This window comes from Nerophis ophidion, linkage group LG18 (genome assembly GCF_033978795.1).
Source record: "Nerophis ophidion isolate RoL-2023_Sa linkage group LG18, RoL_Noph_v1.0, whole genome shotgun sequence".
Lineage (NCBI taxonomy): Eukaryota > Metazoa > Chordata > Actinopteri > Syngnathiformes > Syngnathidae > Nerophis > Nerophis ophidion.
Window position 1 is genome coordinate 46853915 of NC_084628.1, and position 23908 is coordinate 46877822.

Consider the following 23908-nt stretch of genomic DNA (forward strand, 5'->3'; position numbering starts at 1 on the left):
CTAACCCCTCCTGCCTGTCTCAAATACATCATAACTCAAATTTCACATGATATAAATACTAAAGTAATTTTAATGATACAAATCTAAGTAAAATTTGTTTTAAAATAATAAAAAAAAAATAGTAGTTAATTTTGTCCTCTTTTTTTTTTTTGAGTGTTTTGTTGCGAACCCTTCCTGCCTGTTACTATTACGTGTCAAACGCAACATAACACAAAGTTCAGCATACATTATGATCGGAATCAAAGTGAAATTATGTTTTATAATATTTAAAAAAAAATAGGTAGTGACGTTTTTCATCGTTTCTTTATTAAGTGTTATGTGTGTTTTAGTCGCTAAATTATGTTTTATAATATATTTTTTAAAATAATTAAGTAGTAACGTTTGTCATCTTTTTTTATTAAGTGTTCTGTGTGTTTTAGTCGCTAAATTATGTTTTATAATTAATTTAATTCAATCCGGCTACTTTTGTAGTTTTTTCCTCAACTCCGGGCGGAAGTGGTCGGTGGAAGCGGCTCTCGGGCTAGCAGGCTAGGGCGTTGCTAGCGGCACACTGTGGTATTTCCCCCTCCCTCCTTTGCCTTCCCTCAACTTATATCCTGACATAAATGACGCCGAACGTCGGAGGGGAAAAGCGTGTGAGTGCGCCGGCTTGTTTTTAGCACCTTTTGGGACTCCTCTTCTTTTTGTTGTTGTTGAAATACGTGGCCTGGGAAAGACGCGCTTGTTACTTTCTGTCCCGTTAGCTTTTGGGGCTAACGTTAGCTTCGCTTTTCCATCCCCGGGCTGTGGAAACATGGAGTCAAGGTGCTGAAAAAAACTCCTTTTTATTTGGATTTTTTTCCGCCCTTCGACGGACACTTTGTCGCTCAACATATTTAAAAACGAGGCGTGCTGTTTTTTCCACGACTTTGACAAGCACACGACGAAGTTTTTTTTTTTTTTCTTCTAACTGTTTTGTTAGCTTCCAGCTAACAAGATTGGACATTTCCATTGAGGATTCTCCTGCAAATATTTTTTTTCCGTCTATTTTCCATTTAAAACGCTAACCGTTTTTTTTTCTTCCTTTCCAAAATACATCATTTTTTTTCCAGCAGACTGCGAACGGGAGAGGAGGGTGGCCCCCACTGGAGGAATTTGCCGCATCTCCCAGGGACGTCTAGTCACTCATTCAAGCCGAACAGGGGTGCAGGCGGGCGGGCAGCTTCGCCCTGGATTACCGCACGGAAAAAAAAAAAACTGGGATGGGAATTCAAGGACATGCAAGTGTTGGGAAGGATTATCATCTCCCTCAGGCCCTGATTCATTTTTAAGGAGCCCAAGCTGCTGCTACTACCCCCAAACATAAGGATATTTACCATTGACAGCTCTACTTTTAAAGAATATTTATTTTTGACGTCGCGCCTCATCGCACCCTGGAAAATGTTAATCGGATATAAATCGCTGCAAATCTAGAACCGGAAGCCCAATGAGTGACACACAGTCCAGCTTCACTGACAGGTACAGTATGCCAGCAGTAAATATGTGTGCTCTAAATCACTGCATTGTGCTGACTAATAGTCGGCCTATACCATGTAAATACCAGGCATCTTGATCAGGGGTCTCAGACACATGCCCCGCGGGCCAATTGCGGCCCGCGAGACGTTATGTTGCGGCCCCCACCTTAATATGAAAGTTTAATGTTAGTGCGTCCCGTGAGTTTTGTATGAACGGCGCTTAGCGTTGTGTGCGGAGCTGAAGGAATCTACCAATCACGGTGTGGTATGTGGCTCTCAAGGGCCGAACATTGACGTCACTTGCATGATGCAAGCAGAGAAACCCCCAATCCCCCCCACCCCCTTTTGCTCCAGACAGAGATGATTTTTGTTATTTGGGTCCAAAATGGCTCTTTCAACGTTCTGGGTTGCCTACCCCTGCATTAGTGGAAAAGCGGCAAACGAGTGAAAGCGACAGAGATGTTGCCATGGAGATGAGGGTTTTCTAACGTGGCTCGCTGCAGTCGCACCGCGACATCTGTCCGTCAGTAATACCGTTACTACCCCCAAACATAAGGATATTTACCATTGAGAGCTCTACTTAAGAAAATATATACATATTTTTGACGTCCCGCCTCATCGCACCCTGGAAAATGTTAATTGGATATAAATCGCTGCAAATCTAGAAATTGAAGCCCAATGAGTGACACACAGTCCAGCTTTACTGACAACTACAGTATGCGAGCAGTAAACATGTGTGCTCTACATCACTGCATTGTGCTGACTAATAGTCGCCCTATACCATGTAAATACCAGGCATCTTGATCAGGGGTCTCAGACACACGCCCCGCGGGCCAATTGCGGCCCGCGAGACGTTATCTTGCGGCCCCCACCTTAATATGAAAGTTTAATGTTAGTGCGTCCCGCGAGTTTTGTATGAATGGCGCTTGACAGCGTTGTGTGCGGAGCTGAAGGAATCTACCAATCACGGTGTGGTATGTGGCTCTCAAGGGCCGAACATTGACGTCACTTGCATGATGAAAGCAGAGAAACACCTCCCCCCCCCCCCCCTTTCCACCCCTTTGCTCCAGACAGAGACCATTTTTGTTATTTGGGTCCAAAATGGCTCTTTCAACGTTCTGGGTTGCCTACCCGTGCATTAGTGGGAAAGCGGCAAATGAGTGAAAGCGACAGAGATGTTGCCATGGTGACGAGGGTTTTCTAACGTGGCTCGCTGCAGTTGCACCGCGACATCTGTCCGTCAGTAATACCGTTACTACCCCCAAACATAAGGATATTTACCATTGACAGCGCTACTTTAAAAGAATATTCATTTTTGACTTCCCGCCTCATCGCACCCTGGAAAATGTTAACCGGATATAAATCGCTGCAAATCTAGAACCGGAAGCCCAATGAGTGACACACAGTCCAGCTTCACTGACAACTACAGTATGCCAGCAGTAAACATGTGTGCTCTAAATCACTGCATTGTGCTGACTAATAGTCGCCCTATACCATGTAAAATACCAGGCATCTTGAATAGAAACCCTGCTGATGTCATAATGGAAAATGGACCACTAGATTCTAGTGGTCCGTGTTCCATTATGACATGAAATACAGTCTGGTGTGCCGTGGGAGATTATATAATGTCACCGAGCCGTGTTAAAAGTATATTTTGCAAACCAGTAGTTATAATCCGCAAATAATGTGCCATTGTTTTGTGTCTGTAGATGATCTAAATTCACCTATTTGGGTTAAAACATTTTTTTTTGCAAACCAGTAATTATAGTCCGCAAATGATGTGTTGTTGTTGAGTGTCAGTGCTGTCTAGAGCTTGGCAGAGTAACCGTGTAATACTCTTCCAGACCAATAGGTGGCAGCTGGTAGTTATTTGCTTTGTAGATGTCGGAAAAAACGTTAGGCGGCGTGCAGGTGAAAATGTGTCTAATGCTTAAAGCAAAAATAAAAAAAAAGGTGAGTGCCCCTAAGAAAAGGCATTGAAGCTTAGGGAAGGCAAAGCAGAACGAAACTAAAACTGAACTGGCTACAAAGTAAACAAAAACAGAATGCTGGACGACAGCAAAGACTTATTGCGGAGCAAAGACGGTGTCCACAATGTACATCTGAACATAGTTAAAGTACTAATGATTGTCACACACACACAAGGTGTGGTGAAATGTGTCCTCTGCATTTGACCCATCCCCTTGTTCACCCCCTGGTAGGTGAGGGGAGCAGTGGCCAGCAGCAGTGCCGCGCCCGGGAATAATTTTTGGTGATTTAACCCCCAATTCCAACACTTGATGCTGAGTGCCAAGCGTAATGGCACCCATTTTTATAGTCTTTGGTATGACTCGGCCGGGGTTTGAACTCACAACCTACGATCTCAGGGCAGACACTCTTACCACAGGCCACTGAGTAGGTCAAAGGCCTACTCATGACATGGCAATCAACAATGTCCTCAAAAAGAAGGATAAAAACAATTGAAATATTCTTTATTGCTAAAACAAAGTAGATGCGGGAAATATCGCTTAAAGGAAGACATGAAACTGCGACAGGAAAATACCAAAAAAAAGAGGAAAAGCCATCAAAAGAGGAGCGCAGGGCAAGAACTAAAACACTACACACAGGAAAACGTAAAAAAACTCAAAAGAATTCACGGCGTGATGTAGGGCTGGGTGATATATCGAATATACCCGATATATCGCGGGTTTGTCTCTGTGCGATATAGAAAATGACTGTATCATGATATCGTGATATTCGAGTCTACGTTCTCACGCAGTTGCTTTTAGCTGCGAGCATTACACTACTGGCTCTTCCCACTCTTTCTTGTCTCTCTTTCTCACAGAGACATAAAACAAGCGCACCTTTTTACATACGTCACATACTTTCGTGCGTGCAATGTCATACGCCCTCGCCGAGCAGAGAGGTAGCGACACGGTAATGTTAGCTGTGGTGCTAGCGGAGTGGTGCGAGTGGTAATACGAGAGAAAGAAGGTGCGAATCTGGTAACAAATGAAGGAAGAATTAATTCCCAAGAAAAACAGCACGAGGTGCATCGTCTGGCGGTGGTTTTGGTTTCAAGCGCAAAGATGTTGAACTAGTATGCTGCAAAAGCGTTGCTACAAAAAGTAGCATTGCTGCTATTGTGTAGCATCTAGGGATGCACCGAAATGAAAATTTGTGGCCGAAGCCGAATAAAATTTAAAAGCTTGGCCGAAGGCCGAATACTGAATACCGAATAATGAATGCAGTTTTTCACAATTTTTTTTATATTGCAAAAACAGCCTACAATACATTTTTAGACATGTTTTTTTTAAATAAAGTACATTTTTATTGAATATTGTGCTTTCAAAAAAAGCACAAAGTTTTTCATTTATATTAGGCCTTCAAACAAAACATGCATTCCCCAAAAAAATAAAGTGCATTAAAGTAGATGAACCCACAACAAATGAATTATTGTCCTTTTGGCAAAAGTCTGCTTAGCCACAGTAGATATGCTAATAATGTAAACAGAAGGCTCAAGTAAATCTCAATTAAGTGTGTGCTTGTAACCTCATACACTTATACAGGTAGCCTACACAACAGTCTAATAATGTAAACAGAGGCCCCACTAAATCTCAATAAGTGTGTGCTTGTAACCTCATACACTTATACAGGTAGCCTACACAACAGGCTAATAATGTAAACAGAAGGCTCAAGTAAATCTCAATAAGTGTGTGCTTGTAACCTCATACACTTATACAGGTAGCCTACACAACAGGCTAATAATGTAAACAGAGGCCCCACTAAATCTCATTAAGTGTGTGCTTGTAACCTCATACACTTATACAGGTAGCCTACACAACAGGCTAATAATGTAAACAGAAGGCTCAAGTAAATCTCAATTAAGTGTGTGCTTGTAACCTCATACACTTATACAGGTAGCCTACACAACAGGCTAATAATGTAAACAGCACACACACAATGTAAAGAACACACATCAGAGAAATACCGTCTGCTCGGTATCGTGTAACGGGGCTCAATGTGTTCCATGAGTCTCCGAAAGTCAATGTCCTCCACAACACTAAACGGTTGTTCATCCAAAGCCATAAACTCCATTTCCTTCTTTGTAAGTCCGTTTCCTTTGGCACTGTCAGTCGCAAACTTTTTCGTCCTCTCAAAGACGTCGGCCACGAGGCACCTCCTCGAGACAGTTTGGCTGAACATTCGTTGCAAACTGCAATACTTTTGTCACTTTCCGACACTTTAAAATATCTCCACACTGTTGACATTTTTCCGAAGGCGCCTGGTTACAACGTCACTGCACGTTGGTTGATTGCGTCACCGCGTCAAAAAATTGCATCACACGCCACTATTCGGCCTTGCTTTGAACTCATTCCACCGAAGGCCGAATGTGTTTTTTTTTTTGCCATATTCGGCCGAATATATTCGGTTACCGATTAATCGGTGCATCCCTAGTAGCATCATTTGAAAATTCACCCGCTAGAGAATGAAGAGTGCTTAAAATTCAGCATTTCAACATCTCAGTTCGGTGCCACACCCACAAAATGCCCAAGCAACCATTTCCACATCAACACCGTATAAAAAATAGTCAACAACAGAAGGAGATAACGTCAGCAGGAACCTACCACATAGCGAAGGACATACACTATTTGATTTCCTATTATGCAGCTCTTTTTTATTTGACAGTTATTGAAATATCTTGTGTGACATCATGCACAAAAGTGCACTTTATTTGTTTTGAACTATTGTAGTGGCGTTCGGTACAAAAAGTGCACTTTAATTTAGTGTTGTTTTAATGTCATTTGAGTGACATCATGCACAAAAGTGCACTAATAGCTTGTTTTAAAATGTCTCTGACAATCTTGCACTTTCTGTTTTGGAAATTACTGCTTAATAACTGGTAAATAAATACAGTTTTGGTAAATTGACTTAGTTGTGGTTTCCCTCTCTGCATGAAATTGTAAAATGAGCACATTAATGCAGTATGAAGAAGAATGTTTTAATGTAGACACTTAGAATCATCATACTGCTGTGATTATATGTTTCAAGTGTTCATTCAAGGCTTACATTTTTAGATATATATGGTGTATTGTGACGTGGTCTAAAAATATCGAGATCGTCATCTAGCGTGATGTGACAGGTGGTGACAGTACACCAACTTTGAGACAAAAGTTATAGTGATGCATGCTTGGTTATGGTTTGAATTCTTATCCAGCAACTACTTTTTACTGTCAACTGAGTTTCGTTTTTTCATGATTTCTGCTGGTGGTGAGCCTCTGCATTTTTTCAACGCAAAAAATGTGCCTTGGCTCGAAAAAGGTTGACAAACACTGCGTTATACAATGTAAATACCAAGCATCTTGATAGAAACCCTGCTGATGTCACAGTGGAAAATTAATCATTCAAACAGTGTTTTTCAACCTTTTTTGAGCCAAGGTACATTTTTTGCTTTGAAAAATATCCGGAGACACACCACCAGCAGAAATCATTAAAAAACATAACTCAGTTGACAGTAAGAAGTTGTTGTCGCAATTGTTGGATATGACTTTAAAGCAGGCCCTGCGATGAGGTGGCGACTTGTCCAGGGTGTACCCCGCCTTCCGCCCGATTGTAGCTGAGATAGGCGCCAGCGCCCCCCGCGACCTCGAAAGGGAATAAGCGGTAGAAAAATGGATGGATGGATGGACTTTAAAGCAAAACCAAGCATGCATGACTATAGCTCTTGTCTCAAAGTAGGTGTACTATCACCACCTGTCACATCACACCCTGACTTATTTTGACTTTATTGCCATTTTCCTGTGTTTAGTGTTTTAGTTCTTTTCTTGCGCTCCTATTTTGGTGGCTTTTTCTCTTTTTTTGGTATTTTCCTGTCAGTTTCATGTCTTCCTTTGAGCGATATTTCTCGCATCTACTTTGTTTTACCAATGAAGAATATTTCAATTGTTTTTATCCTTCTTCATGGGGACATTGTCGATTGTCATGTCATGTTGGGATGTACATTGTGGACACCGTGTTTGCTCCACAGTAAGTCTTTGCTGTCGTCCAGCATTCTGTTTTTGTTTACTTTGTAGCCAGTTCAGTTTGTTACGTTCTGCATAGCCTTCCCTAAGCTTCAATGCCTTTTCTTAGGGGCACTCAGCTTTTTGTTTATTTTTGGTTTAAGCATTAGGCACCTTTTTACCTCACGCTGCCTCCCGCTGTTTCCGACATCTACAAAGGAATTAGCTACCGGCTGCCACTTACTAATGTGGAAGAGTATTACACGGTTTCTCTGCTGAGCTCTAGACAGCACCAACACTCAACAACAACAAATCATTTGCAAACTATAATTACTGGTTTGCAAAAAATATTTTTTACCCAAATAGGTGAAATTAGATCATCTCCCACGGCACACCAGACTGTATCTCACGGCACACTGAATACAGCATGGAATGTATTTGACCGGCGTCTTTGCAGCAGGTCCACCTTGAACAATTTAGTGGAATAGCCCTGCCCTAAGCCTTTTTAACGCTTACCTCGTTCTGCAGTCATTAAAACAATCTGTGGATTTAGACGGAACCTCGTAATCATCTTACTGGAGGAATCAGTCAGGAGAGCTTGGACGCTGCCATGGTTTTATCCCTTCCATGGCAAATAAATCCAGCCCGATGAGTGTTTTTTCCAGTTTAATCTACACAGTGTGGTTTTCCACTTTGACTTCTCTTGCACTACACTAGCCCTTCTTACCCGGATCTCATATCTACAGATTAGAAGGTTCTTGGTTGGTTTAGGACGGGAGCAAGCGTACACTGCTCTAGATGAGACGTCATGTAAAAGCAAGGCCCCCATTCTGCTCGGGACCCATCCCCCCCTTTGCAACCATGACAGCAGTGGTTAGCAGTGCTCCTACTTTAATTATATTGCTGTTTTTTGTGGCAGACATACACATGACTAGATTAGCTTTCTTATGTTGTTGCCTGTCCTGTCCAATTTTCTCCATTTTAATTGTTCACTTTTTCCCCTTAGGAATTAATGGAAGTTTGCTCGGCCAAACAGTCAACACCCTAAACCTTTATTAATTGTACAGGCAATGTTTAAGTCAACAGTAACCTCTGCTTTAAAATGCAAAGTATATATATATATATATTTTACACGAGTGAGGGAAGAGTGGATCGTGAGATCGACAGGCGGATCGGTGCGGCGTCTTCAGTAATGCGGACGTTGTACCGATCCGTTGTGGTGAAGAAGGAGCTGAGCCGGAAGGCAAGGCTCTCAATTTACCGGTCGATCTACGTTCCCATCCTCACCTATGGTCATGAGCTTTGGGTCGTGACCGAAAGGATAAGATCACGGGTACAAGCGGCCCAAATGAGTTTCCTCCGCTGTGTGGCGGGGCTCTCCCTTAGAGATAGGGTGAGAAGCTCTGTCATCCAGAGGGAACTCAAAGTATGTGTGTTTAGGGCACGTCCAACCGGTAGGAGGCCACGGGGAAGACCCAGGACACGTTGGGAAGACTATGTCTCCCGGGTGGCCTGGGAACGCCTCGGGATCCCCCGGGAAGAGCTAGACGAAGTGGCTGGGGAGAGGGAAGTCTGGGGTTCCCTGCTTAAGCTGTTGCCCCCGCGACCCGACCTCGGATAAGCGGAAGAAGATGGATGGATGGATGGATATATTACAGTTGTGGTCAAAAGTTTACATACATAATGTCATGGCTCTATTGAGTTTCCAAGCATTTCTACAACTGTTATTTTTTTGTGATAGCGTGATTGGAGCACATACTTGATTTTCACAAAAAAATAACATTCAGGGGTCTGTAAGCAAATCTGCTGGGTCAAAAGTATACATACAGCAATGTTAATATTTGCTTACATGTGACTCGTCCAGGGTGTACCCTGCCTTCCGCCCGAATGTAGCTGAGATAGGCGCCAGCGCCCCCCGCGACCCCGAAAGGGAATAAGCGGTAGAAAATGGATGGATGGATGGATGGATGGATGTCCCTTGGCGAGTTTCACTGCAATAAGGCGCTTTTGGTGGCCATCCACAAGCTTCTGGTTGAAATTTTGACCACTCCTCTTGACAAAATTGGTGCAGTTGATCTGAATTTGTTGGTTTTCTGACATGGACTTGTTTTTTCTGCATTGTCGACACGTTTAAGTCAGGACTTTGGGAAGGCCATTCTAAAACCTGGATTCTAGCCTGATTTAGCCTTTCCTGTACCACTTTTGACGCGTGTTTGCGGTCATTGTCCTGTTGGAACACCTAATTGCACCCAGGACCCAACTTCCGGGCTGATGATTTTAGCTTGTCCTGAAGAATTTCATTGTCCCATTTACTCTCTGTAAAACACCATTTCCATTGGCAGTAAAACTGGCCCAGAGCATAATATCACCACCACTATACTTAGCGGTAGGCTTGTTGTTCCTGGGATTAAAGTTCTCCCCTTTTCTCCTCCAAACATATTGCTGGGTATTTTGTTTCATCAGACCATCGAACTTTCTTCCAGAAGGAATTATCTGTGTCCATGTGATGTCAGATAAAACAAAAATGGAGCGGTTTGGCCACAATACCCAGCAATATGTTTGGAGGAGAAAAGGGGAGAACTTTAATCCCAGGAATAACATGCCTACTGTTAAGTATAGCGGTGGTGATATTATGCTCTGGGCCTGTTTTCTGCCAATGGAGCTGGTGTTTTACAGAGAGTAAATGAGACAATGAAAAAGACAAGCTAAAGTCATCAGCCCGGAGGTTTGGTCTTGGGCGCAGTTTGGTTTTCCAACAGGACCATGACCCCAAACACACGTTCAAAGTTGTAAAGGAATGGCTAAATAACGTCAAAAGCGCCTTATTGCAGTGAAACTTGCCAAGGGACATGTAGCCAAATATTAACATTACTGTATGTATACTTTTGATACACATTTTCAGTAGACCCATAAGTTCATAAAAGAACCAAACTTCATAAATTGTTTTTTGTTACCAATAAGTAACTCTATCACAAAAAAAAATAAGAGTTGTAGAAATGATTAGAAACTCAAGACAGCCATGACATTATGTTCTTTACATGTGTATGTAAACTTTATATCTGTATATAAAACTGTAAGCATCAGAGACCAAGATGACTCAGCACTGCAGTTTTATTGTTGTTTAAGTCAAGCGTGCCATATTGTACTGAACAGCCTAGACAGAGACACGTGTGCAACTTTCATTGCCTTGCAAGAAGTTCTGCACCAATGTTTATTTGGACTGCAACGTTATGACCGAAATAATAATCACAATTAATTGTATCAGTATTAGATTTAGGATTATTAATCATGATTACTATTTTATGTTCAGTAAAAACAGTGTTTCCCACGGATCTGCAATCCACTTGCCGTGGTCGGGGTTATGAACGTGACATCATCAATGAAGTCGTAAAACAGTCCAATAAATGGCTGAAAAAAACATTATGCCTAGTTGTTGCATACAGTGGGTACGGAAAGTATTCAGACCCTTTTAAATAGTTCACTATTTAATTTCAGCCATTTGTTAAAATAAAACAAATATATATTTTATGATACATTCAAGGCCTACTGAAATGAGATGTTCTTATTTAAACGGGGATAGCAGGTCCATTCTATGTGTCATACTTGATCATTTCGTGATATTGCCATATTTTTGCTGAAAGGATATAGTAGAGAACATTGACGATAAAGTTCGCAACTTTTGGTCGCTAATAAAAAAGCCTTGCCTGTACTGGAAGTAGCAGACGATGTGCGCGTGGCGTCACTGGTTGTAGGGCTCCTCACATCTGAACATTGTTTACAATAATGGTCACCAGCAGATAGAGCTATTCGGACCGAGAAAGCGACGATTTCCCCATTAATTTGAGCGAGGATTAAAGATTTGTGGATGAGGAAAGTTTGAGTGAAGGCTTAGAAAAAAAAAAAGGCGAGGGCAGTGAGAGCGATTCAGATGTTTTTAGACACATTTACTAGGATAATTCTGGGAAATCCCTTATCTGCCTATTGTGTTGCTAGTGTTTTAGTGAGTTAAATAGTACCTTAAAGTCGGAGGAGTGTGGGCACGGGTGTTTTGACGCCAGAGTCTCTGAGAGAAGTCACGGCAGCTGCAGGAGGACGCTGGCTCCGCTGATCTCCGGTAAGAGGCGACTTATTTCCACAATTTTCTCACCGAAAACTGCCGGTTGACATGTAGTCGGGATCCATGTTCGCTTGACCGCTCTGATCCATAGAAAATCTTCACCTCCGGGAATTTTAAACAAGGAAACACCGTGTGTTTGTGTGGCTAAAGGCTAAAAGCTTCCCACCTCCATCTTTCTTCTTTGACTTCTCCATTATTAATTGAACAAATTTCAAAAGTTTCAGCAACACAGATGTCCAGAATACTGTGTAATTATGCGATTAAGGGAGACGACTCTTAGCCGTGATCGGTGCTGGAAGAACATGTCCGCTACAACCGGTGACGTCACGCGCACGCGTCATCATTCCGCGACGTTTTCAACCGGAAACTCCGCTGGAAATTTAAAATTGCAATTTAGTAAACTAAAAAGGCCGTATTGGCATGTGTTGCAATGTTAATATTTCATCATTGATATATAAACTATCAGACTGCGTGGTGGCTAGTAGTGGCTTTCAGTAGGCCTTTAAAGTACACTCACATCCCAGCAATTACTTATAAGTTTGTTCACTTCCTCCGCTCAAAATGCACTGCACATTAGGAAACAAATAAGTGTTTTTGTTCATCATTCATAATAACATTTCAGCTTTTTCTTGTTACATGATGCTTCCAGCCCATTTTATCCATTTTTATGGGTTTTTTTTCCCGGGCAATGTGTGCCTCACAGTACGAAGTTCAGGGGTTCGATCCTGTGTGGAGTGTGCATGTCATACTTGCCAACCTGGAGACCTCCGATTTCGGGAGGTGGGGTGGGGAGGTGTGGTTGGGGGTGTGGTTAAGAGGGGAGGAGTATTGTCACATACGCGTGATTGATTGATTGACACTTTTATTAGTAAATTGCACAGTACAGTACATATTCCGTACAATTGACCACTAAATGGTAACACCCCAATAAGTTTTTCAACTTGTTTAAGTCGGGGTCCACGTTAATCAATTCATGGTACAAATATATACTATCAGCATAATGCAGTCATCACACAGGTTAATCATCATAGTATGTACATTGAATTATTTACATTATTTAAAATCCGGGGGGTGGGATGAGGAGCTTTGGTTGATATCAGTACTTCAGTCATCTGCAATTGCAGCAACAGAGAAATGGACATTGAAACAGTGTAGGTCTTACTTAGAAGGATATATACAGCCAGCAGAGAACATAGTGAGTTCACATAGCATAAGAACAAGCATATACATTAGAAATACATTCGATTATTTACATTAGGTTATTTATAATCCAGGGAAATGGGATGTGAACGGAGGAGGGTATTAGTAAAGGGTTGAAGTTGCCTGGAGGTGTTGTGGTGCATGTACAGTCCTGTTTAAGAGTGTCACAACATTGCTGTTTATGGCAGACAAACTGCTTTACGGTAGACGAAAGCGTGACTGCTGTTGTTTTGTGTTGTTACCGCGCTGGGAAGACGTTAATGAAACTGCCTAACAATAAACCCACATAAGAAACCAAGAACTCTCCCTCGATCATTCTACAGTTATAATGTCATTGGGCAGACACGCTGTTTATATCGTGGGAAAGCGGACGTGAAAACAGGCTGTACTCACTCAGGTATGCATTGGAGCTGAAAGGGGCGTGGTCTCCAGCTCCGCCTGAATTTCGGGAGAGGCGCTGAATTTCGGGAGTCTCCCGGAAAATCCGGGAGAGTTGGCAAGTTTGGTGCATGTTCTCTCCGTGACTGCGCGAGTTCCCTCCGTGTACCCCGGCTTCCTCCCACCTCCAAAAACACGCACCTGGGGATAGGTTGATTGGCAACACTGAATGGTCCCTAGTGTGTGAATGTGAGTGTGAATGTTGTCTGTCTATCTGTGTTGGCCCTGCGATGAGGTGGCGACTTGTCCAGGGTGTACCCCGCCTTTCGCCGTGTGTGTCTGAGATAGGCTCCAGCAACCCTGTAAGGGAAAAGCGGTAGAAAATGGATGGATGGTTATAAAAGACCCACGTTGCGTGTGTGCCCTCCACATCTTTAATTGGACACCGGCGCTTGATCTGGTTTTCTAAACCAGCAAGAAGTGTTAACACACAATGGGAAACTGTTTCCAGACCTTGATTAATTAGCTATTGGTCCTGCTTGTGTGACTTCAAGTAGAGCAGCGTGTTGTGCAGGCGTCCACGCCTTCAAGTCGAGCCGCTGTTACTTTCCTGCAGCTGCCGGCTTTGAAATTGTTTGATTTCAGACGCAGGCGGACCTTGTTTTTCATTTCATTTCATTTCATTTTTATTTATCTCATTCATTGATGTGCATTTAGAACGATAAATAATTATATCACAATTATACAATTTAAATTCACACAATTCCTGAGAAGGAGCAGGATGAAGAAAATCTTATAATTTCCTGCCTCCTTTGACATAATACATTATCTTACTTCATGAATATCATTTAAGCCGACACATATATCCAAATGTTATGAAACAATCAAAAACAAAAAACACAAGAAAAACACAAGTGCAAAACTTCATAAAGTATAAACCAAACCAAGAAAATAATAGTAATAATATAATACACACCTCACGGAATGATACAGAGCAAATACAAAACCAGACAAAAAAATAAGTAAAATAGTAAATAAAAAACAAAATGTAAACACTTATGGCTGTCCATATGATCTTATCGTTCTATCTTTATATATTTTTTTCAATTGGAATATATTTTTACAGTTTTTTATCTCGTTGTAAAGAGAATTCCACAATTTTACCCCCACCACTTTTTGAAATGTTAATAGGGATGCACCGATTAATCGGTAACCGAATATATTCGTCCGAATATGGCAAAAAAAGCCACATTCGGCCTTCGGTGGAATGAGTTAAAAACAAGGCCAAATAGTGGCGTGTGACGCAATTTTTTGACGCGGTGACGCAATCAACCAACGTGCAGTGACGTTGGGATATGTTGTGTACCTGTATAAGTGTATGAGGTTACAAGCACACACTTATTGAGATTTAGTGGGGCCTCTGTTTACATTATTAGCCTGTTGTGTAGGCTACCTGTATAAGTGTATGAGGTTACAAGCACACACTTAGTTGAGATTTACTTGAGCCTTCTGTTTACATTATTAGCATATCTACTGTGGCTAAGCAGACTTTTGCCAAAAGGACAATAATTCATTTGTTGTGGGTTTATCCACTTTAATGCACTTTATTTTTTTTTGGAATGCATGTTTTGTTTGAAGGCCTAATATAAATGAAAAACTTTGTGCTTTTTTTGAAAAGCAAAGGCTACTGGAATATTAAAAAAATGTCAATATTCAATAAAAAAATTACTTTATTTGAAAAACATGTCTAAATATTTATTCTAGGCTATTTATGCAATATTAAAAAAATTGTGAAAAACTGCATTCATTATTTGGTATTCGGCCTTCGGCCAAGCGTTTACATTTTATTCGGCTTCGGCCACAAATTTTCATTTCGGTGCATCCCTAAATGTTAATATCACTGACGAGCACCTTCATACATTTGTGGCAGCCAAAATGGTTTTCTAGATTAAAATGTGATTAATTGTCCAGCCTTAATGGGTATCCTCAAGGTTTTTTTTTTTCTTTTTACCCAAGATAGCCATTACTGGCACTTGGTTGTGTTGTTTACCACAAATAACATTGGCCAAAGTCAATAATTTTATTTTCTCTTTGGTTCAATTTGCAACTTTCAGGAGATAGGGCTGGGCCATATGGCCTTTTATTATTATCTCATTATTTTTAGGCCATGTCACGATACACCATATATATCTGGATATTTTGCCTTAGCCTTGAATGAACACTTGATACATATAACCACAGCAGTATAATGATTAAATGTGTCTACACTAAAACATTCTTCTTCATGCTGCATTAATATATGCTCATTTTAAACTTTCATGCATTTTGATTGATTGATTGATACTTTTATTAGTAGATTGCACAGTTCAATACATATTCCGTACAATTGACCACTAAATGGTAACACCCCAATAAGTTTTTCAACTTGTTTGAGTCGGTGTCCACGTTAATCAATTCATGGTACAAATATATACTATCAGCATAATACAGTCATCACACAGGCTAATCATCATAGTATATACATTGAATTATTTACATTATTTACAATGGGATGAGGAGCTTTGGTTGATATCAGTACTTCAGTCATCAACAATTACATCAACAGAGAAACGGACATTGAAACAGTGTAGGTCTTATTTAGTAGGATATGTACAGCCAGCAGAGAACATAGTGAGTTCACATAGCATAAGAACAAGTATATACATTAGAAGTACATTTGAGTTGTTTATAATCCGGGGAGATGGGATATGAATGGAGGAGGGTATTAGTAAAGTGTTGAAGTTGCCTGGAGGTGTTGTTTTAGAGCGGTTTTGAAGGAATATCGAGATGCACTTACTTTTATACCTGTTGGGAATGCATTCCACATTGATGTGGCATAGAAAGAGAATGAGTTAAGACCTTTATTAGATCGAAATCTGGGTTTAACGTGGTTTGTGGAGCTCCCCCTGGTGTTGTGGTTACGGCGGTCATTTACGTTAAGGAAGTAGTTTGACATGTACTTCGGTATCAGGGAGGTGTAGCGGATTTTATAGACTAGGCTCAGTGCAAGTTGTTTGACTCTGTCCTCCACCCTGAGCCAGCCCACTTTGGAGAAGTGGGTTGGAGTGAGGTGTGATCTGGGGTGGAGGTCTAAAAGTAACCGGACAAGCTTATTCTGGGATTTTCGGATTCTAGATTTGAGGGTTTTGGAGGTGCTGGGGTACCAGGAGGTGCAAGCGTAATCGAAAAAGGGTTGAATGAGAGTTCCCGCTAGAATCTTCAAGGTGCTTTTGTTGACCAGAGAGGAGATTCTGTAGAGGAGGGAAATCACAACTAAGTCAATTGACCAAAAGTGTATTTATTAAAGTTATTAAGCAGTGGCATAAACATTCATGTCATTTCTAAAACAGAAAGTGCAAGATTGTCTGAGACATTTTTTAAAACAAGCTGTTAGTGCACTTTTGTGCATGATGTCACTAAGATGACATATAAAAAAAAAACATAAATTAAAGTGTACTTTTTGTACAGAACGCCACTACAATAGTTTAAAACAAATAAAGTGCACTTTTGTGCATGATGTCACACAAGATATTTCAATAACTGTCAAATAAAAATGAGCTGCATAATAGGAAATCCAATAGTGTTCGTCCTTTGCTCTGTGGTAGGTTCCTGTGGACGTTATTACCTTCTGTTTTAGACTATTTTTTCATACGGTGTTGATCTGGAAATGGTTGCTTGGGCATTTTGTTGGTGTGGCACCGAACTGAGATGTTGACATGTGGCGTTTCAAGCACTCTTCATTCTCTAGCGCATGGGTGTCAAACTACGGCCCGCAGGCCAAATTTGGCCCGCCGTGTAATTTAATTTGGCCCTTGAGGCAATATCAAATTAACATTAGAGCTGGCCGGCCAGTATTATACAGCAGTGGTGCCGCTGTAACACCGCATTCACCGCTAATACTCTTACTTGCCAACCCTCCCGATTTTCCCAGAAGACTCCCGAATTTCGAGGCCCCTCTTGAAAATATCCCGGAGGCAACCATTCTCCCGATTTCCACCCCGACAACAATATTGAGGACCCTGCCTTTATCGTACTCTACAACCTGTCGTCATGTCCTCTTTTCCTCCCTACAAACAGCGGGCCAGCCCAGTCACATAATATATGCGGCTTTTACGCACCGCAATGCATGGTCAACACCCATACTGAAGGTGGCCGTGTAAACAACTTTAACACTGTTACAAATATGCGCCACACTGTGAGCCCACACCAAACAAGAATGACACGCATATTTCGGGAGAACATTCGCAACATACACACAACAGAACAAATACCCTGAAGCCCTTGCAGCACTAACTCTTCCGGGACGCAACACTATACACCCCACCCGCTACCACCATTTTTTTTATTTTTCATTTTATTTAATATGCAATTGATATTCTTTCGTTTGTTTTCTGAAAGTTGATTTCGCACTGTTAAGTTATATAAGCGTTGCTTGTTTTATATTCGGTGTTAAAGCAAATCAGTTTAGCAAACTGAGCAATAATTAACGTTTTTATTCTTGCACTTCCTCTGGCTACTTGAATGTTTGATTCATTCATTATTGTTATTTTATTTTCAAATGTATTATTAGCCTTTGGAAAAAGTTTATTTTGATATTTACCTCAGAGGGCTGCAAATTGAAAAGTGGCATTACATTTTTATTCAAATTTTATTTGATAGGCCATTGATAATTATTATTATTATTATTTGAAACTCCATTTTGCATGTCACTATAAAGTAACATAAGCTTTGCTTGTTCAATATTCATTGCAAAACTTCCCGGGAGACTCCTGAAGTTCAGTGCCCTTCCCGAAAATCTCCCGGGGCAACCTTTCTCCCAAATTTCTCCCGATTTCCACCTGGACAACAATATTAGGGGCGTGCGTTAAAGGCACTGCCTTAAGCGTCCTCTACAACCTGTCGTCACGTCCGCTTTTCCTCCATACAAACTGCATGCCGGCACAGCCACGTAATATTTGAAGCTTTTACACACACATAATTGAATGCAAAGCATACTTGGTCAACAGCCATACAGGTCACACTGAGGGTGGCCGTATAAACAACTTTAACACTTACCAACATGCGCCACACTGTGAACCCACACCAAACAAGAATGACAGACACGTCCGCACCGAACACAACATACAGAACAAATACCCAGAACCCCTTGCAGCACTACCTCTTCCGGGACGCTACAATATACACACCCCGTCCCCTCGACCCCGCCCACCTCATTGTTATTTTATTTTCAAATATATTAGCCTGTGAAAACGTTAATGTTGATATTTACCTCAGAGGGCTGTAAATGGAAAAGAGGCATTATTTTTTTATTTTATTTAATGTACCGATGATGTTTTTTCGTTTGTTTTTTGATGGTTGCTTTGGCATGATTAAGTTATGTAAGCGTTGCTTGTTCCATATTCAGTGTTAAAGCAAATCAGTGTAGAAAACTGAGCAATAATTAACATTTTATTCATGCACTTTCTCTTGCTACTTCAAGGCTTGATCGTTTAAATCGTTCTTATTTTATTTTCAAATTTATTATGAGCCTGTGAAAAACGTTCATTTTTGATATGTACCTCCGAAGGCTGCAAATAGAAAAGAGGCACAAGATTTTTATTTAAATTTTGTTTGATATGACATTGATATTTTTAAATTGTTATTATTATTATTATTAATTGAGTCTCGATGTTGCATGTCACTATAAAGTTATATAAGCCTTGCTTGTTCAATATTCAACGCAAAACTTGTTTGGGTCCCTATTAATAATTCGTTCAACCTTGGCCCGCGGCTTTGTTTAGTTTTACATTTAGGCCCACTCTGTATTTGAGTTTGACACCCCTGCTCTAGCGGGTGACTTTTCAAATGATGCTACAAATTAGCAGTAGTGCTACTTTTTGTAGCAACGCTTTGGCCGCATACTTTACATATTACATATATCTGTTCGCCATATTTCCGCTTGAAGTCAAACCACCGCCAGACGATGGACCCCCTGCTATTTTTCCTGGGAATTAATTATTCCTTTATTTGTTACCAGATTTGCACCTTCTTTCTCTTGTATTACCACTCGCACTGCACCGCTAGCACCACAGCGAACATTACCCACGCTGCTACCTCTCTGCTCCGCGAGGGCGTATGACGTTGCACGCGCGACTGTATGGGACGTACGTTAGAAAGTGCGCTTGTTTTATGTCTCTGTGAGGAGAGACAACAAAGAGTAAGAACAGCCTGTAGTGTAATGCCCGCAGCTAAAAGCAACTGCGTGAGAACGCAGTTATAATCATTTTCTATATCGCACAGAGACAAACCAGCGATGTTTACGAGTATATTCGATATATCGCCCAGCCCTATTAGTAGATGTATTACACTAGCTGTATAAACAAGTAATAATAATCCTTAGGTTTTATTACAAACCCCTTTTCCATATGAGTTGGGAAATTGTGTTAGATGTAAATATAAACAGAATACAATGATTTGCAAATCCTTTTCAACCCATATTCAGTTGAATATGCTACAAAGACAACATATTTGATGTTCAAACTCATAAACTTTATTTTTTTTTGCAAATAATAATTAACGTAGGATTTAATGGCTGCAACACGTGCCAAAGTAGTTGGGAAAGGGCATGTTCACCACTGTGTTGCATGACCTTTTCTTTTAACAACACTCAATAAACCTTTGGGAACTGAGGAGACAAATTTTTTAAGCTTTTCAGGTGGAATTCTTTCTCATTCTTGTTTGATGTAAAGCTTAAGTTGTTCAACAGTCTGTGGTCTCGGTTGTGGTATTTTAGGCTTCGTAATGTGCCACATATTTTCAATGGGAAACAAGTCTGGACTACAGGCAGGCCAGTCTAGTACCCGCACTCCTTTACTATGAAGCCACGCTGTTGTAACAAGTGACTTGGTATTGTCTTGCTGAAATAAGCAGGGGCGTCCATGATAACGTTGCTTGGATGGCAACATACTGTATGTTGCGCCAAAACCTGTATGTACCTTTCAGCATTAATGGTGCTGTCACGCCAAATTTCTTCCCCCTACAAAAATCTTCCCACTGGAAGCCCCTCCAATGCCTGAAGGACCCCAATGAGAGCGGAACAATACCAAGTTATATGACTCTTAAGGGTTACAGCTGCAAAAGGAGCGAAGGAAATAATAGATTGAAAGGTTAGCATGCTGGAATGCTAATATTTTTTCCTCACCGTTATTTTTCACCAATGACAATCAAGCCAATTAGAATGCTTTTAAAACAGGCAGCTGTGTGGGCTGCTTTAAGGTCCTTCCACCCTCATCGGGGTCGCCAAATGTCTTCCAGGGAAAGGTATTTGTAGGGGGAAGAAATTTGGCGTGACAGTGCCTTCACAGATGTGTAAGTTACCCATGCCTTGGGCACTAATACACCCCCATACCATCACACATGCTGGCTTTTACACTTTGCACCTAGAACAGTCCTGATGGTTCTTTTCATCTTTGGTCCAGAGGACACGACCGACGTTCCTCGTTTCCAAAAAACTATTTGAAATGTGGACTCGTCAGACCACGGAATACTTTTCCACTTTGCCTCAGTCCATCTTAGCTGAGCTCAGGCCCGGAGAAGCCGGCGGCGTTTCTGGGTGTTGTTGATAAATAGCTTTGGCTTTGCATAGTAGTTTTAACTTGCACTTACAGATGTAGCGACAAACTGTAGTTACTGACAGTGTGTTTCTGAGGTGTTCCTGAGCCCATGTGGTGATATCCTTTACACACTGATGTCGCTTTTTGATGCAGTACCGCCTGAGGGAACGAAGGTCCGTTATATCATCGCTTATTTATGTTCAGTGATTTCTCCAGATTCTCTGAACCTTTGATGATATTACGGACCGTAGCTAAATTCCTTGCAATAGACCGTTGAGAAATGTTGTTCTAAAACTGTTCGACAATTTGCTCATGCATTTGTTCACAAAGTGGTGACCTTCGCCCCGTCCTTGTGAATGACTGAGCATTTCACGGAAGCTGCTTTTATACCCAATCATGGCACCCACCTGTTCCCAGTTAGCCTGCACACCTGTGTGATGTTCCAAATAAGTGTTTGATGAGCATTCCTCAACTTTATCAGTATTTTTTACCACCTTTCCCAACTTCTTTGTCACCTGTTGCTGGGATCAAATTCTAAAGTTAATGATTATTTGCACAAAAAAAAAAAATGTTTATCAGTTTGAACATCAAAGATGTTGTCTTTGTAGGGGTTAGTGCGTCTGCCTCACAATACGAAGGTCCTGCAGTTCTGGGTTCAATCCCAGGCTCGGGATCTTACTGTGTGGAGTTTGCATGTTCTCCCCGTGACTGCGTGGGTTCCCTCCGGGTACTCCGGCTTCCTCCCACTTCCAAAGACATGCACCTGGGGATAAGTTGATTGGCAACACTAAATGGTCCCTAGTGTGTGAATGTTGTCTGTCTATCTGTGTTGGCCCTGCGATGAGGTGGTGACTTGTCCAGGGTGTACCCCGCTTTCCGCCCGATTGTAGCTGAGATAGACGCCAGCGCCCCCCGTGACCCCAAAAGGGAATAAGCGGTAGAAAATGGATGGATGGATGGATGTATTCCATTTATATTTACATTTAACACAATCTCCCAACTCATGGAAACAGGGTTTGTAATTTTTCTTCAAATTGTTCTGATTGTGGTACTGCATGAGGTTGTGTAGGCATACCTGAATTTGTGGCCAGTTTTATATAATCAGGGACCAACTCCTTAGTTGTTGATGTCAAAAGGTTACTCATACATACACACGTCCATACATTGGTACCTACGCTCCCACATACATACACAAATACATTACATATCTACATACTCCAAGTCCGTCCATCCACGCGCACATTCACAGTACGAACATACATATACTGTACATATACATTCACTGTACAAACATACATATACTGTACATATACATTCACTGTACAAACATACATATACTGTACATATACGTTCACAGTACAAACAAACATACATATACTGTACATATACATTCACTGTACAAACATACATATACTGTACATATACATTCACTGTACAAACATACATATACTGTACATATACGTTCACAGTACAAACAAACATACATATACTGTACATATACATTCACTGTACAAACAAACATACATATACTGTACATATACATTCACTGTACAAACAAACATACATATACTGTACATATACATTCACTGTACAAACAAACATACATATACTGTACATATACATTCACTGTACAAACAAACATACATATACTGTACATATACGTTCACAGTACAAACAAACATACATATACTGTACATATACGTTCACAGTACAAACAAACATACATATACTGTGCATATACATTCACTGTACAAACATACATATACTGTACATATACATTCACTGTACAAACATTCATATACACATTCTGTTCATATACAAGTACATATACATACATACACTCATGCACATAATCATGTTTCATCAAACATATATCAGTGCTGTTGCCCTAGGGTAAACTGAGTAACACATGGCATATTGACAGAGCTTAAACCATTGTTACTATAACAATCTACAAGATTAATATAGGTTGCCTCTCTCTCTTCCCTTTCATCTTTCAGTCTTCCTTCTTCTTTTTTTATTTTTATTTTTGTATTCATTTTTTATTTTTTTTATAATTATCTTTCTAGCTATCATTATGTATACGTATCGTTGCATTTGAACAACTTTATTGTTGATAATAGAGGTAATCTATTGGTTTTGTTTATGATCAATAGCGCTTTTTCTATTGGTATTTGTATTGCTCCAGTTTTAGTGTAAAAATGCTCATTGTCATTACTATATTATTTATTTCACTAATTGCTTATTTGCTATCACTTTTACGATCATATTTGTACATATGTATGTGCTGGTGTTGTTCTATTGTTGTTGTTGTTATTGTTTTTGTGTCTCTTTCTAATCCCCCTCTTATCCACACAATTTCCCCCTCTGTCTTCCTTTTTTTTATCTTTCTATCCCCGCCTGCTCCGGCCCGGCTGCACCAGATGATAATATAAATACATTTAATAAAGTCACATTCAAATAAGACAACAAGAGAAGTATCTTACACTTCTCTTTTGTAAAGTAAATCTGAACAGCCGGGCATCTACATCAACTATATGATTTGCCTGAGAAGCTGGACAGGACAAAAAAAAAAAAAAGGTTGCAGCTGAAAACTGTTGCTGATTATTTTGCCAAACAAATACATGCAAAACCCAATGAAAGGCTCTGTACACTGGAAGCAAACTGACATAAACATTGGTGCTTTTTTACATAGTCAGTTAGTTCGTATTTGACTGATAAAGTTGAATATTCAGGTTGTTTGTCTGCAGAGCTTTTTTTCCCCCTCGTCCTGGGATGTGAGATGTTTTGCATTTTGTTTCCGCTCCGTCGGCCACAGCGGGAGAGCTGCATGCGTGTTAACATCCACCAGGATCGGGGATGGGCACGCCAGCCTGTGGGGTCAGTTTTAGCGAGCTGCTAGTTCTTTGTCATAGAGTTCTGCTGATCTCCACATTTTTTTTCCTTTCTTTCTTTTTTTTTTCCCACCCCACCGCGTGTCCTGTCCCGAGGCCCTCCCGGGAAGTGGTGCTGGTGACATCACTGATAGTAAACAATCGCGATGAGTGGAAGCAAGCGAGCTGGCTATACTGCGCTTACTCCCCCATTGGGACATTGGTGTAGGTCAGG

The 23908-nt window shown here is 40.8% G+C and overlaps 1 protein-coding gene across 8 annotated transcripts in view; it reads left to right on the forward strand.

The window, feature by feature from the left end:
• The first annotated feature begins 511 nt into the window (after nt 1–511).
• The window catches only part of arhgef12a (Rho guanine nucleotide exchange factor (GEF) 12a), a 194674-nt gene continuing 171277 nt past the window's right edge, over nt 512–23908 (forward strand). For 4 of the 8 annotated variants that reach the window (XM_061878259.1, XM_061878261.1, XM_061878267.1 and 1 more), the window contains exon 1: nt 2749–2912. In XM_061878259.1, the coding sequence (XP_061734243.1) occupies nt 2885–2912 (28 nt within the window). In that variant the 5' untranslated portion in view covers nt 2749–2884. Of the gene's footprint in view, nt 1498–2748; nt 2913–23908 lie in introns of those variants that run through there. The other 4 variants (XM_061878260.1, XM_061878263.1, XM_061878265.1 and 1 more) reach the window with 2 other exon arrangements.